Genomic DNA, 11,991 nt, shown 5'->3' with positions numbered 1-11,991 from the left:
CGTGCGGGCGGTGACAGCAGCTGTAGGACAGACAGCCTGAAAAACAACGCAGCCATTTTGAGTCGAGAATAAAAGCTCAAAGAAAGCCGCTGCATTTCCTCTATAATGATTCAAAATAGTAACAAAACTCGGTAACATAATCGATGTGTGGTTCGTTTAAATTTTGGCAACGCTAGCCGCACAACTACCAAATGCAACCCTGTCTGTACTGTCGTCCCATTTTTTTTCGCCCGTGCTATATCGCATCCTGCTGCGATTCCTTAAATGTAATTTATAACAATTCATCCCAAACTGTAAATCTAACAATAACCAATCAGAGCACCCTGGAATCCGATGTGAGTGACGGAGTATCCAATCGGTGCATGCGTCTCACGAGCGAGTAAAGATGGCGGCGGGCTCCGATTTACTGGATGATGTTTTCTTCAACACAGAGGTGGACGAGAAAGTAGTTAGTGATCTAGTCGGGTCTTTGGAGTCTGAGCTCACGGGATCGGGTCGTGGAAAGTCTTCAGTTAGGGTCCAGGCTGCAGCAAATCACATTGACATCTCAGCTGTAGGTCGCAATTCCAATGTCCAGGACAGCGAAATGGGACTTTCACAAGAGCTTGCTAAACCAGGTAAAATAGATTACTGGTTAACGTTAGCTTATTCTGGTCACGTTGTTTTTCTGTTTTTGTCTCTTTTAGCCACACAATTTGACAACTTGCTTATACAGCTATCCATGTTCAATTGATAGATATTCCCATCCCTCATCTGTTTCCTATTTTGTAGGGACTGGCGTGCCAGGGGGGGTCATTAATAGTAGGAGGTCCCAGGGTTCAACCATATATGCTGCGGTCGGGACAACGGCGGTGGGATCGAGCATGACAGCCGGGCACAGTCCGAGCAAGACTGGGGCAGTCAGTGGTGTGATAACGGAGGTTCCCGATCACGGAGCTGGGATCAGAAAAACTGGGGCGGCTGGTGTACAAACTTTAAATGGAAGGAGCGTTGTGATAAACTCTCATAATTCAGGAAGTGTTGCCGCTTTGGTGAGCTCGGCAAGCAGCACAGTGCCCGCCGTCGCGGTTGTCAACAACGGACCGAGCTCCGTAGTCAAAGGAAACGTAGTCTTACCCTCAACTTCCAGCACAGTCATTCAAACACCTCTTATGCACAATGCTGTCACTTCAACTGTGATATCGTCTCAGCTGTCTGTTCTAAACAGTGTGCCCACTGTCACGCTCGTGAGGCCGCCTATGCAACCCCTCGGAACAGTCACCGCGCAGAGCGGGAGTAATAATACGGTTCTGATACGATCTGTCAACGTTGCCCACCCTGCAAGTTCAGAAGCGCAAATCAACACATTGGAGTCTCCAAAAACGACCACACAAACGACTTCAGAAGTGACCGGCCCCAGTGTTGTAGGTAAAAGCCTGGTTTTACAAAATGTGAGGACCTCCATCCCATCGACTATTGCAGCCTGTCCTGGTGGGATAAAGGCGATCGCGCCACAGGTGTTCTCCCCGAGACTTCCGCAACCCCAACAAAATGCTTCAAACATCCAAAACATTCAGCTCCCTCCAGGTAACTTTCATTCTCAGGTGTTTTGACGTAGTAGTAGCCAGTTAGGGAGAAGTCAGCATTAGTGGGCCATTTCTTTGAGGGTACTGTGTCTGTACTATAATTTTGCAGCCCAGTCCCAACACATGTTATTAGTCTTTTTGCTGAATGTATTCTGTGCATGAAAACATGGTTTTGGTGAGTGTGACATCGTTGTGGTGTTTGTGTGTGATCAGGTTTCTCAGATGGAGAGACCAGATGAAACATGCTGTACATAGGAAACATATAACCTGTCATTCTGTCAACTATAATTCAACAATCTAGCTTTTCATGTTAAAGTTCATATTTACTGGTAGTGTTTTGAAATATAATAACCATTCACGTAAATAGTTATAATATTTATGAAAATCTGATTTATATCCACTGTTTGGATAGTGGGACAGGGACTTTTTCAGCTATTAAAATGCACAAAATAAACTTTTTAATCAAATTTAAATGTCAATTCACTCATTGGTTATTCTAAAATACATTGAAATATATTCTTTTAGTTGTTCCTAACATCTGTAAATCGATTCTAGACGCTATTTAGCACATAAACAGCATAGGATGATGATGGATAGAATTAGCAGGAAATAGCAAGAGTAGGAAAGGAAAGAAATGACAGTGACATAGAAAAGAGGCACAATTTTTGAAAGGGACAGCGTTTTTTTTGGGGGGGGGGGTAAAGCTGTGATGTCTCTGTTAGATTTTTCACCAAGAGCTTGGAGTGTTCCCAAATACATTTTCCAAGGGCATTGAGAGGGTCTAGTCGAAGGTTGTCTTTAACTTAATTTTTTTTTAATACAGATGGTGTGTTTTCTATAAGCCTCTATAAGCTATAAGCCAAAGTATAATTGATGATTTCACAAGTGCCAGGTGCAGTGGGCCACTGTGTTCTTAATGAGAAAATAGTGTCCCACTTCATCTACTAAAGTGTCCCACTAGCATTGAAAGACTCTTCATCAAAAGTAGGGCTCTGGTTTTGTTTTAGGGGATGTAGCATCCACTGAATAATAAATTGTTAACTTGTGTTATCATTAAAATGTAGATAAGACATTAATTAATTTAAATAAACATTGCTTGAGTAGGGCTACACTGATGTTGACTGTCTACATGGCAATCTACCAAAAAGTGTCCCACTAAAGCTGACTTCACCCTATGTCAGTTAGCCACAGTCGAGCCACAGTCGAGAGAGGCTACAATGTATTTTGCGGGCAGGGTAAAACAGAAACTTTGTTGCAAACTTGTAGTTAACATTTGAGATGTCATATCAGCTACAGTTGCCATCGCTGCTGCACCTGCTGCACCTTTGGTTTGTTTATTAGACAAAAGTCCTTGTGCTGGTGTGTTTTGCTGTCAGTTGTTTATGCTCCACGAGCACATTGACCTGTGGGAACGTTCTATTGATTCTGTCTACTTGTGTCGTCTGTAAAATCACACACAGGCTACCCTGGCACACATACAATGGACTGATTTGATCAATAGGCACGCTGACACCATAGCACATCATGTAATGTAGTTGCATGCATGTGGCACATTTTCTGTGGGAGTTGCATGTCTCACAGGTTCTGGCTATCAATGCTAGCTCTAGTTAAACTCTCCACTGAGACCTGAATGTTTTTTGTTGTTGTTGTGACAGTAAAAAAGGTACATTTCTGCCAAGAGTGGTCAACACTGTATTTTCTAACCAAACAAAGTGTTTCCATAGTTATTATTAAGATATGTAACGTTATTTGTATTTAGCAAGTAAGTGTCTGTCGATCTATATCCCCTGTTTGACTTCTTACCCCTGACCCCTCCACGCCCTGTGTAGGCATGGTGCTGGTACGCAGTGAAAGTGGGCAGCTTCTGATGATCCACCAGCAGACCCTGGCCCAGATGCAATCCCAGTCCCAGAGCGCCATGACCCCACGGGCAGCCACCCCCACCAGCACTCCCCCTGTCCAGATCACTTCTGTACAGGTGCACAGACACACACTAATCATCTCTTACCTACAGTGATGGAGAGATCACAGTGTGAACCCTTGTCCTCTCCTCTGTCCTACAGGCTCCAGGGACGCCCATGATGTCCCGTCAGGTGACCCCCACCACCACCATCACTAAGCAGGGCTCCACGACCCAGACCACCGTCCAGGCCACCACCACCCTCCAGAGGCCTCCTGTACTACAACAGGTAGGTACACAACTCATCCCCCTCTTCAATTCTCTTCAATCTCCCCCTTAGTCTCATTTCATACCCTGCTTCCTCTTTCCCTCCTCCTATAGAACACCATTATGCTGGGTGGAGCGGCCGCCACCTCAGGTCAGGCTCCAGTGCAGCCTTGCTCGGCAGCAGTCACCCAGAGAGCAGGGACCCCTGGGACACCAGGCGCCCCCACGGTCGTTTCTACCACGGTGAGACAACATTCATCTCCCTCCTTCCGACATTTATCTACTCCTAAATAGTCATGCAGTAGTCCTAACTTGTGTATATGTGTGTTTAGGAGATCCTGGAGAATGTGAAGAAGTGTAAGAACTTCCTGTCCACGCTGATCAAACTGGCATCCAGCGGGAAGCAGTCGTCTGAGACCACAGCCAACGTCAAGGAGTTAGTCAAGAGCCTGCTGGTACACCTTTCTGTCTGTTTGGCCATCTGTCTGGCCATATGTGTCTGTCTCTTGCACTCACTTTCACTCTCACTATTTTTCTCACTTTATCTTTCTATGTTGTCTGTTTTTCTACCACCACAGGAGAGTAAGATCGAAGCGGAGGACTTCACCAGTCGGTTATACCGGGAGCTCAACTCCTCTCCTCAGCCATATCTCGTGCCTTTCCTCAAGGTGAGACGGATGGCTTTTCCCTTCTCTAATGTAGCTAGCTATACACCCAAATAAATACATGTGGCCAACGATGCAATATACTGTAGATGAGAGAATGATTTGTGCTCTTCCTCCCCATCTCCAGAGGAGTCTTCCTGCACTGCGTCAAATGACCCCAGACTCGGCAGCCTTCATCCAGCAGAGCCAGCTGCCTCACACTGGCGCCCAGCCTTCCGCCCCCTCCAAGGCCTTGACTGCTGCGGTGCTGGGGGGCACGTCCACGGCACAGAACTCCCGTCTCAACAGTAGTAGCCCTGGGGCCAAGGGGACCATGCACCAGTTTCCTGTTATCAGCCTGGCCCAGACACCTCATAGCAAGCCTGGCCTGGTATACTATATCCTAACGATACTCCACTCAGTGTTTCCTCTGTTGTATGGGTAGGGTGCCTTGTTGTTTTAATGTAATGGGAAGTCTATATGACTGTATGTTATGTTGAGGGATGACCCCAAGTGTATCGCCTGGTTATGCGTCCAGCATAGTTGCTGGAAAGGACTATGTGAAAAGGAAATACCCGAGCCTGCACAGTAAGGTTCAGGTCTGCACTCTTTCTTTCTCTCTGGCCTCTCTCGCTTTCCCTCTCTGTTTTCTCTCTCTGGTCTCGCTCTCTCTCTCTGGTCTCGCTCTCTCTCTCTGGTCTCGCTCTCTCTCTCTGGTCTCGCTCTCTCTCTCTGGTCTCGCTCTCTCTCTCTGGTCTCACTCTCTATGGCCTCTCTCTGTCTCTCTTTGTCTCTCTCTGTCTCTCTCTGTCTCTCTCTGTCTCTCTCTGTCTCTCTCTGCCTCTCTCTGTCTCTGTGTGTAGATGGTGCCTCAGCAGCAGGGGGCAATGGGGAGGCCTCAGGTGACTCTGGCCCAGTCACCCATGGTTACTCTCCGAGGCCAGCCCCACAGTCACATCATCATGGGGCAACCGCAGGTGGTCAGACAGCTTCAGACAGGTGTGTGTGTTTTGTATTTTCTGTGTCCTTTCTTATCCCATTACAATCTTAGCCCTGTCGAAGCCATTTTCTCTGCCATTCCTTTCAAGCTCTGTTAGGTTGGATGGGGAACGTCGCTGCACAGCTATTTTTAGGTCTCTCCAGAGATGTTCGATCAGGTTCAAGTCCAGTCTCCGGCTAGGCCACTCACTTTTATTGAGGAGACGGTTGTCCTTCTGGAAGGTTCTTCCATCTCCACAGAGGAACTCTGGAGCTCTGTCAGAGTGACCATCGGGTTCTTGGTCACCTCCCTGACCAAGGCCCTTCTCCCCTGATTGCTCAGTTTGTCTAGGCGACCAACTCTAGGAAGAGTCTTGGTGGTTCCAAACTTCTTCCATTTAAGAATGATGGAGGCCACTGTGTTCTTGGTGACCTTCAGTTCAGCAGAAATGTTTTGGTACTCTTCCCCATATCTGTGCCTTGACATAATCCTGTCTCTGAGCTCTATGGACAATTCCTTCGACCTCATGGCTTGGTTTTTGCTTTGTCATTACGGGGGATATTGTGTACAGATTGATGAGGAAACCAATTCATTTAATCAATTTTAGAATAAGGCTCTAACGTAACAAAATGTGGAAAAAGTCCAGGGGTCTGAATATTTCAGAATGCTCTGTATACTTCCATTCATTTTTTCAACTGGTACGAGGGACCTTCAGATGTGTCTTGTGAGGCAATGCTAATTAGATTTCCGCTGGGGCGCAGACATCGACTCTATCTGCATTTTGCCTGTGTGTTTGATGCATGCATTTGTGTACTCGTCATAGATGAACATTCTAATAGAAATATAATTTATACAAAAGATAAAATATACTATGGGCCTAATAGTACTTTGTATTACCTGATTAATTGTATTATTTAATGCTTTGATACCATCACTGTAGAATGTGATATGACACCTGTGCAGGATTGGATCTTTCCTGTGTGAGGTATTTCCCACTGGGCTGTGAGGCTCTGGGACAAAGACACACACTGTGAACAATGCCAGTTAGCAGTGTCCATGATCGAAGGCGACAGATAGAAAGAAGTGTACTGGTTCTGTCTGTGGCCAGCTACTATTAGCTAGTGGAGACGGCAGTAATATGATAAGTGCTGCTGCTGTGGGTGTGTATGTTTGTCCAGTGTCCTCCTGGCTTGCCTTGCTGGCTTCACTGACCGAGGGACCCTTGGAAAGCTCTCCATCTGTGACATGTGTTCTTCCTCCATCTCTCTTCCTCTTGACGTCCGCTTCTCTTTTCGGCTCACAACAACTCTACCAAGAAAAAGTGAATTATTTATTACTGAGTTATGATATACAATGTGAAAGGGTTAGGAGGTTAAATAAAAAATATAGTGTCTCTGTTATGTAACTGCCCCCTCACTTTCTCCTGCTCTCTCTCTGTCTCTTCCCTCTCTCTCAGTTCCTGTAGTGAAGCAGGCTCTAGCACCAGGAGCCAAAGTAACAATGGGGCCCCAGTCTATGCTCTCTGTAGTACTGAAGAACAGGCAGAAGGAGGCAGGCGGAGGAACCTTCAAGTAAACACATACATACACACACTCATAGACATACATGTACAAATCAGATGATTTTGGAATTCTTCAAGTGAAAATGAGGCCTTATAAACAGTTTCTCTCCCTCCATTCAGGGATGATGATGATATAAATGACGTGGCCTCTATGGCTGGAGTCAACCTATCAGAGGAGAGTGCCCGCATTCTGGCAACCAACTCTGAGCTGGTCGGCATGGTGACTCGCTCTTGTAAAGACGAGGCCTTCCTCTACACCTCCTCACTAACCCAGAGAGTACATGAGATAGGTGAGACACACACACACACACACACACACACACACACATTCTGTACCTAAAATCTATGACATCTCCTGTCCTCTTGTGTTGTAACAGGCGGGAGGTTAGGGGTGACTAACCTGGGGCCGGAGGTGATCAGCTACGTGTCCCATGCAACACAGCATCGGCTGCAGAACCTGCTGGAGAAATTGACGGTGGTGGCGCAGCAGAAAAGCATCACCTTCAAGGTGAATGAACACAGCTTCTGTGGGTGTTTGTGTGGAAGAGGTTCACTAGTAAATTTATTTCATGAGTTATTCAAGTTGTATATATATTTAGTCAAAACCAGTTTATTTGGTATTTGATCTTCACTGGTGCTCATTGCAACAGTTTTGCAAAAAGTGCTGAAATAATTTGATGATGCCAGTGATAATATCTGATTGAACCATTTTACCCATGTAATTCATTATTTATCTTTCCCCTCTCCATCCATCTCTCTCGCTCTCCTTCAGGAGGATGATAAGTGTGAACAGGTGAGTGACGTGCGAGCACAGCTGAAGTTCTTTGAGCAGCTGGATCAGATGGAGAAACAGAGGAAGGAGGAGCAGGAGAGAGAGATCCTGATGAAGGCAGCTAAGGTAACTAACTCTCCACCAGAGGCAGTAATGTATAGCTGTTTATGCCGTCTAGTGGTCATATACTGTAAGTGCTAGTAGTGTTGATACTGAATACTGTGCCTCTTTCTTCCCCCAGTCTCGATCACGACAAGAGGACCCAGAGCAGCTTCGGCTCAAACAGAAGGCTAAAGAGGTAAGAGTACAGGCTGGTGTAGCTGTATACATGGTGTGTGTAACATGTTGTATGTGAATGAGAGAGACTGAAAAACAGCTTCTATCTCAAGGCCATCAGACTGTTAAACAGCCACCACTAACATTGAGTGGCTGCTGCCAACACACTGACTCAACTCCAGCCACTTTAATAATGTGAATTGATTGGAAATGATGTAAAATATATCACTAGCCACTTTAAACAATGCTACCTAATATAATGTTTACATACCCTACATTATTCATCTCATATGTATACGTATATACTGTACTCTATATCATCTACTGCATCTTTATGTAATACATGTATCACTAGCCACTTTAACTATGCCACATTGTTTACATACTCATCTCATATGTATATACTGCACTCAATACCATCTACTGTATCTTGCCTATGCTGCTCTGTACCATCACTCATTCATATCTTTATGTACATATTCTTTATCCCCTTACACTTATGTCTATAAGGTAGTAGTTTTGGAATTGTTAGTTAGATTACTTGTTGGTTATTACTGCATTGTCGGAACTAGAAGCACAAGCATTTCGCTACACTCACATTAACATCTGCTAACCATGTGTATGTGACAAATAAAATTTGATTTGATTTGAATTGTAGTGTTTCTCATACTCTTTGTGTGTCAATATGTTCATTTATAGTGGGTGCCGGTATGTGTGGTCATGTGTCTGTCTTCAGGCAAAGTAGTCGTGTATTGTAATGCCTGTTCCCTCTCTCTGTGTGTGTGTGGTCTAGATGCAGCAGCAGGAACTGAATCAGATCAGGCAGAAGGAGGCCAACATGACGGCCCTGGCAGCCATCGGCCCCAGGAAGAAAAGGAAAATGAACTCCCCTGTCAGCGGAACCGGGGCTGAGGTAGAGTACCATAACCAAACATAGACTTGTACTCTGGGCTAGATCATTGACTCCTGATCAATTACATTCATTTATAAAGCCCTTCTTACATCAGCTGATGTCATAAAGTGCTGTACAGAAACCCGAACCATGCTATGATGGGTGGCCAGTCCTCTTCTGGCTGTGCCGGGTGAAGATTATAACAGAACATGGCCAAAATGTTCAAATGTTCATAGATGACCAGCAGGGTCAAATAATAATAATCACAGTGGTTGTATAGGGTGCAACAGGTCAGCACCTCAGGAGTAAATGCTGACTCTAGAGAGGTTAAAACGGCAGGTCTGGGATAAGGTAGCACGTCTGGTGAACAGGTCAGGGTTCCATAGCCGCAGGCAGAACAGTTGAAACCAGAGTAGCAGCACGACCAGGTGGACTGGGGACAGCAAGGAGTCATCAGGCCAGGTAATCATGAGGCATGATCCTCGGGCTCAGGGAGAGAGAGAGAATATATACTTAAATTCACACCGGACACCGGATAAGGCAGGAGAAATACTCCAGATATAACAGACTGTCTCTAGCCCCCCGACACAAACTATTGCAGCATAAATACTGGAGGCTGAGACAGGATCCTAATGGATATTAACAAAGAAAATGATGCTTTTAGATGATAGCACCCTATCATACACATATTTGAAGATCAAATGGACTTTACTTCCTCTCTCTTCCCTTTTTCCTCCTCTTTCTCTTCAGGACTTGTGCTCTGGTCCCTCTCCGTCAGGTGGGTACAGTAGCGGAGGCTCCAGGCCTCAGCGCCAGCGCATCACCCGGGTTAACCTCAGGGACCTGCTCTTCTGTCTGGAAAATGAGAGGGAGACCAGCTGCTCACACCTGCTCTATAAAGGCCTCCTCAAATAACACAGGGAGACCGGACATGCCCAATAAAGCTTTTCTAAGGGACAAGAAATGAATGAGACTAACCAGCCACTCCCTATAGCACCTCCCTAACAGACAGAGACCAGCCACTCCCTATAGCACCTCCCTAACAGACAGAGACCAGCCACTCCCTATAGCACCTCCCTAACAGACAGAGATCAGCCACTCCCTATAGCACCTCCCTAACAGACAGAGACCAGCCACTCCCTATAGCACCTCCCTAACAGACAGAGACCAGTCACTCCCTATAGCACCTCCCCTAGAGACTAGAACAACCAATAGCACCTCCCTCAAAGGGCAAAATAGACCAGCTACCCTTGATGGTACCGTCTCTTCTTCTGTACTCTCCTAGAATCATGACCTCTTAGACTAGAGGAGAGACCAATGACACCTGGAAAATGAATCATCAGCTGAACCCTACACTCCCTCCTCAAGAGAGACCAGGCTGTTGCAGCTGTGAAACAATGAGTTGTTGGGACTGACCTATCAGACTAGCTCTTCTGGCCTTCTTCATGATTGCCTGATCCCTCCTGATGACCCAGTTGGACATGACTTCAACAAGGTCACCAGGAGAGATCTGCCAATAAAGTTGGAAGTCCCACCTAGTTGACCACATTAAAATGGTGGATGCCCCCAATGGCGCTGCCTATGCTAATATGGCCTTTTGTCCACTAGAGGCCTCAATCATTCTCCATGTTAGAGACCTGCTACTGGCAACCAGGTCCCCTCCCATACACTCCCCTAGAGGGGAAATGCTCTTATTTGTGAGGTCTCCTTTCGGTCTGGAAATATCCTCATGTTTTGCAGTAGGGACATGCATTAGCTTTTCCATCCTTTAACCTCATGCAATATATGATTAGACGTTCTTTAGAAAGATCCCCAGCTAGGGGACTTTTTAACACGTTTAACCAACAAATGTATAAACCTGCAGGAGTAACGTCAAATACCTGACGATACAGAGACTCTGTGCATTTTGTTGAGGAGACGTTTTATTTTTCCTATTTTCTAGTCATTCATTCTAGTGCCCTTTTACTGACTGAGGATCATTTTAATTTGACTGGTATTACTCTTCCATGGAGCTGCCTTGCAGCCATAATAAGCCATATTAATCATACATCTCTAACTCTCCACCTCTGATGACAGAACTCCTTCTCAATCAGTCAATTTTCCACAGAGATTTCTGCTTTAGCATCTCTTCCCAGGTGCTTGTGTGTTGGACTTTGTTTTTAATCACTTATAATGATTATTTATTTTGTCAGCATGTCTGTTGATAACATTTTGTACATGTATATGCATACATGAAAACACACACACATCCTATGGAAGCAGTCGGTAAATTGTAGGTTTTTATCAGTAGACCGTGTGAAGAAATTGATATACAATATATATATATATATATATTTTCAGAGGAGTAATGTAAAACAATTTACATTAATTAATTGATGCAACAATGAAAAGTGAGACTGATGCAAAGTTGGCAATAGATAGCGTTTATGATTGAATGGAGGCCATTGCTAGCTGCCATGGTGATGTGGGATGGAATGCAGAATATGGTATATAGAATGCACCCCCGAACGATCTGTTTTTTTAATCAAGCAGTCGGTCAGAAGCATACACCCACTTTATGTATATTCTTTATATTTCTTAGCGCACATACTAATCGGTTGGTTGTTAAGCTTTTGGATGGTATTGATGAAACCTTTCAGACTGTACTTTTCAATACCGTAGCCCCTAGCAGCTGTTACGCATCTGTCCCTTATCCATGTTCTATCAGAGAACTGTTTTTAGTGAAAAACCTGAAGCAGATTACTTCTTATTAATATCTTGTACATTTTGCACAGCCACTTGTTAATATGTAAATATTCTAAGTGAAATAATGTTTTTTAATTGCAATTGTTTTATAGATGATTACGAGAGAATGCTCTCCTTCATTAAAAGAATGAAAAATAGTACAACAACCTATCTTTCTGCCTGGTCCCAGTGAAAACCTATCGGTGGATCTTGCCAATGTCTGTGTTTTATAGTTTGTCTTATACAGTGGTTATCAACTTTATTAGCCCAAAGACAGATGGGCTCAAATGATGTAGCTATGATGAATGATTTACATTTTAATTAATATAGTTCCTGAGTTAAAGTGCATAATTCTTCCACAGGAGGGCACTATTTCGTCACAATCTCTATGTCCCTCAAACAGCGAGGAAG

At 44.8% G+C, this 11,991-nt stretch overlaps 1 protein-coding gene across 1 annotated transcript; it reads left to right on the top strand.

Moving 5' to 3' along the window:
* Positions 1-256: 256 nt before the first annotated feature.
* Positions 257-11,747, top strand: LOC109868945 (transcription initiation factor TFIID subunit 4). Its single transcript, XM_020458715.2, has 16 exons — positions 257-617; positions 772-1,566; positions 3,395-3,543; positions 3,629-3,754; positions 3,847-3,975; positions 4,065-4,187; positions 4,311-4,400; positions 4,525-4,767; positions 5,240-5,375; positions 6,812-6,926; positions 7,037-7,206; positions 7,294-7,424; positions 7,689-7,814; positions 7,930-7,986; positions 8,758-8,877; positions 9,607-11,747. The coding sequence occupies exons 1-16, from the start codon at positions 386-388 to the stop codon at positions 9,769-9,771; spliced, it is 2,907 nt and encodes a 968-aa protein (XP_020314304.1). The 5' UTR covers positions 257-385; the 3' UTR covers positions 9,772-11,747.
* Positions 11,748-11,991: the final 244 nt, after the last annotated feature.

Source organism: Oncorhynchus kisutch, linkage group LG24 (assembly GCF_002021735.2).
Source record: "Oncorhynchus kisutch isolate 150728-3 linkage group LG24, Okis_V2, whole genome shotgun sequence".
NCBI classification, from domain to species: Eukaryota; Metazoa; Chordata; class Actinopteri; order Salmoniformes; family Salmonidae; genus Oncorhynchus; species Oncorhynchus kisutch.
Note: the sequence above shows the minus strand (reverse complement) of the source record. Positions and strands in the feature narration are given on the sequence as shown.

Coding starts and splice junctions, on each gene's coding strand:
- LOC109868945 (XM_020458715.2), top strand. CDS start 386: ATGGCGGCGGGCTCCGATTTACTGGATGATGTTTTCTTCAACACAGAG. Junction 4,188..4,310: donor AGTTAGTCAAGAGCCTGCTG/GTACACCTTTCT, acceptor CTACCACCACAG/GAGAGTAAGATCGAAGCGGA. Junction 7,815..7,929: donor TCCTGATGAAGGCAGCTAAG/GTAACTAACTCT, acceptor TTCTTCCCCCAG/TCTCGATCACGACAAGAGGA.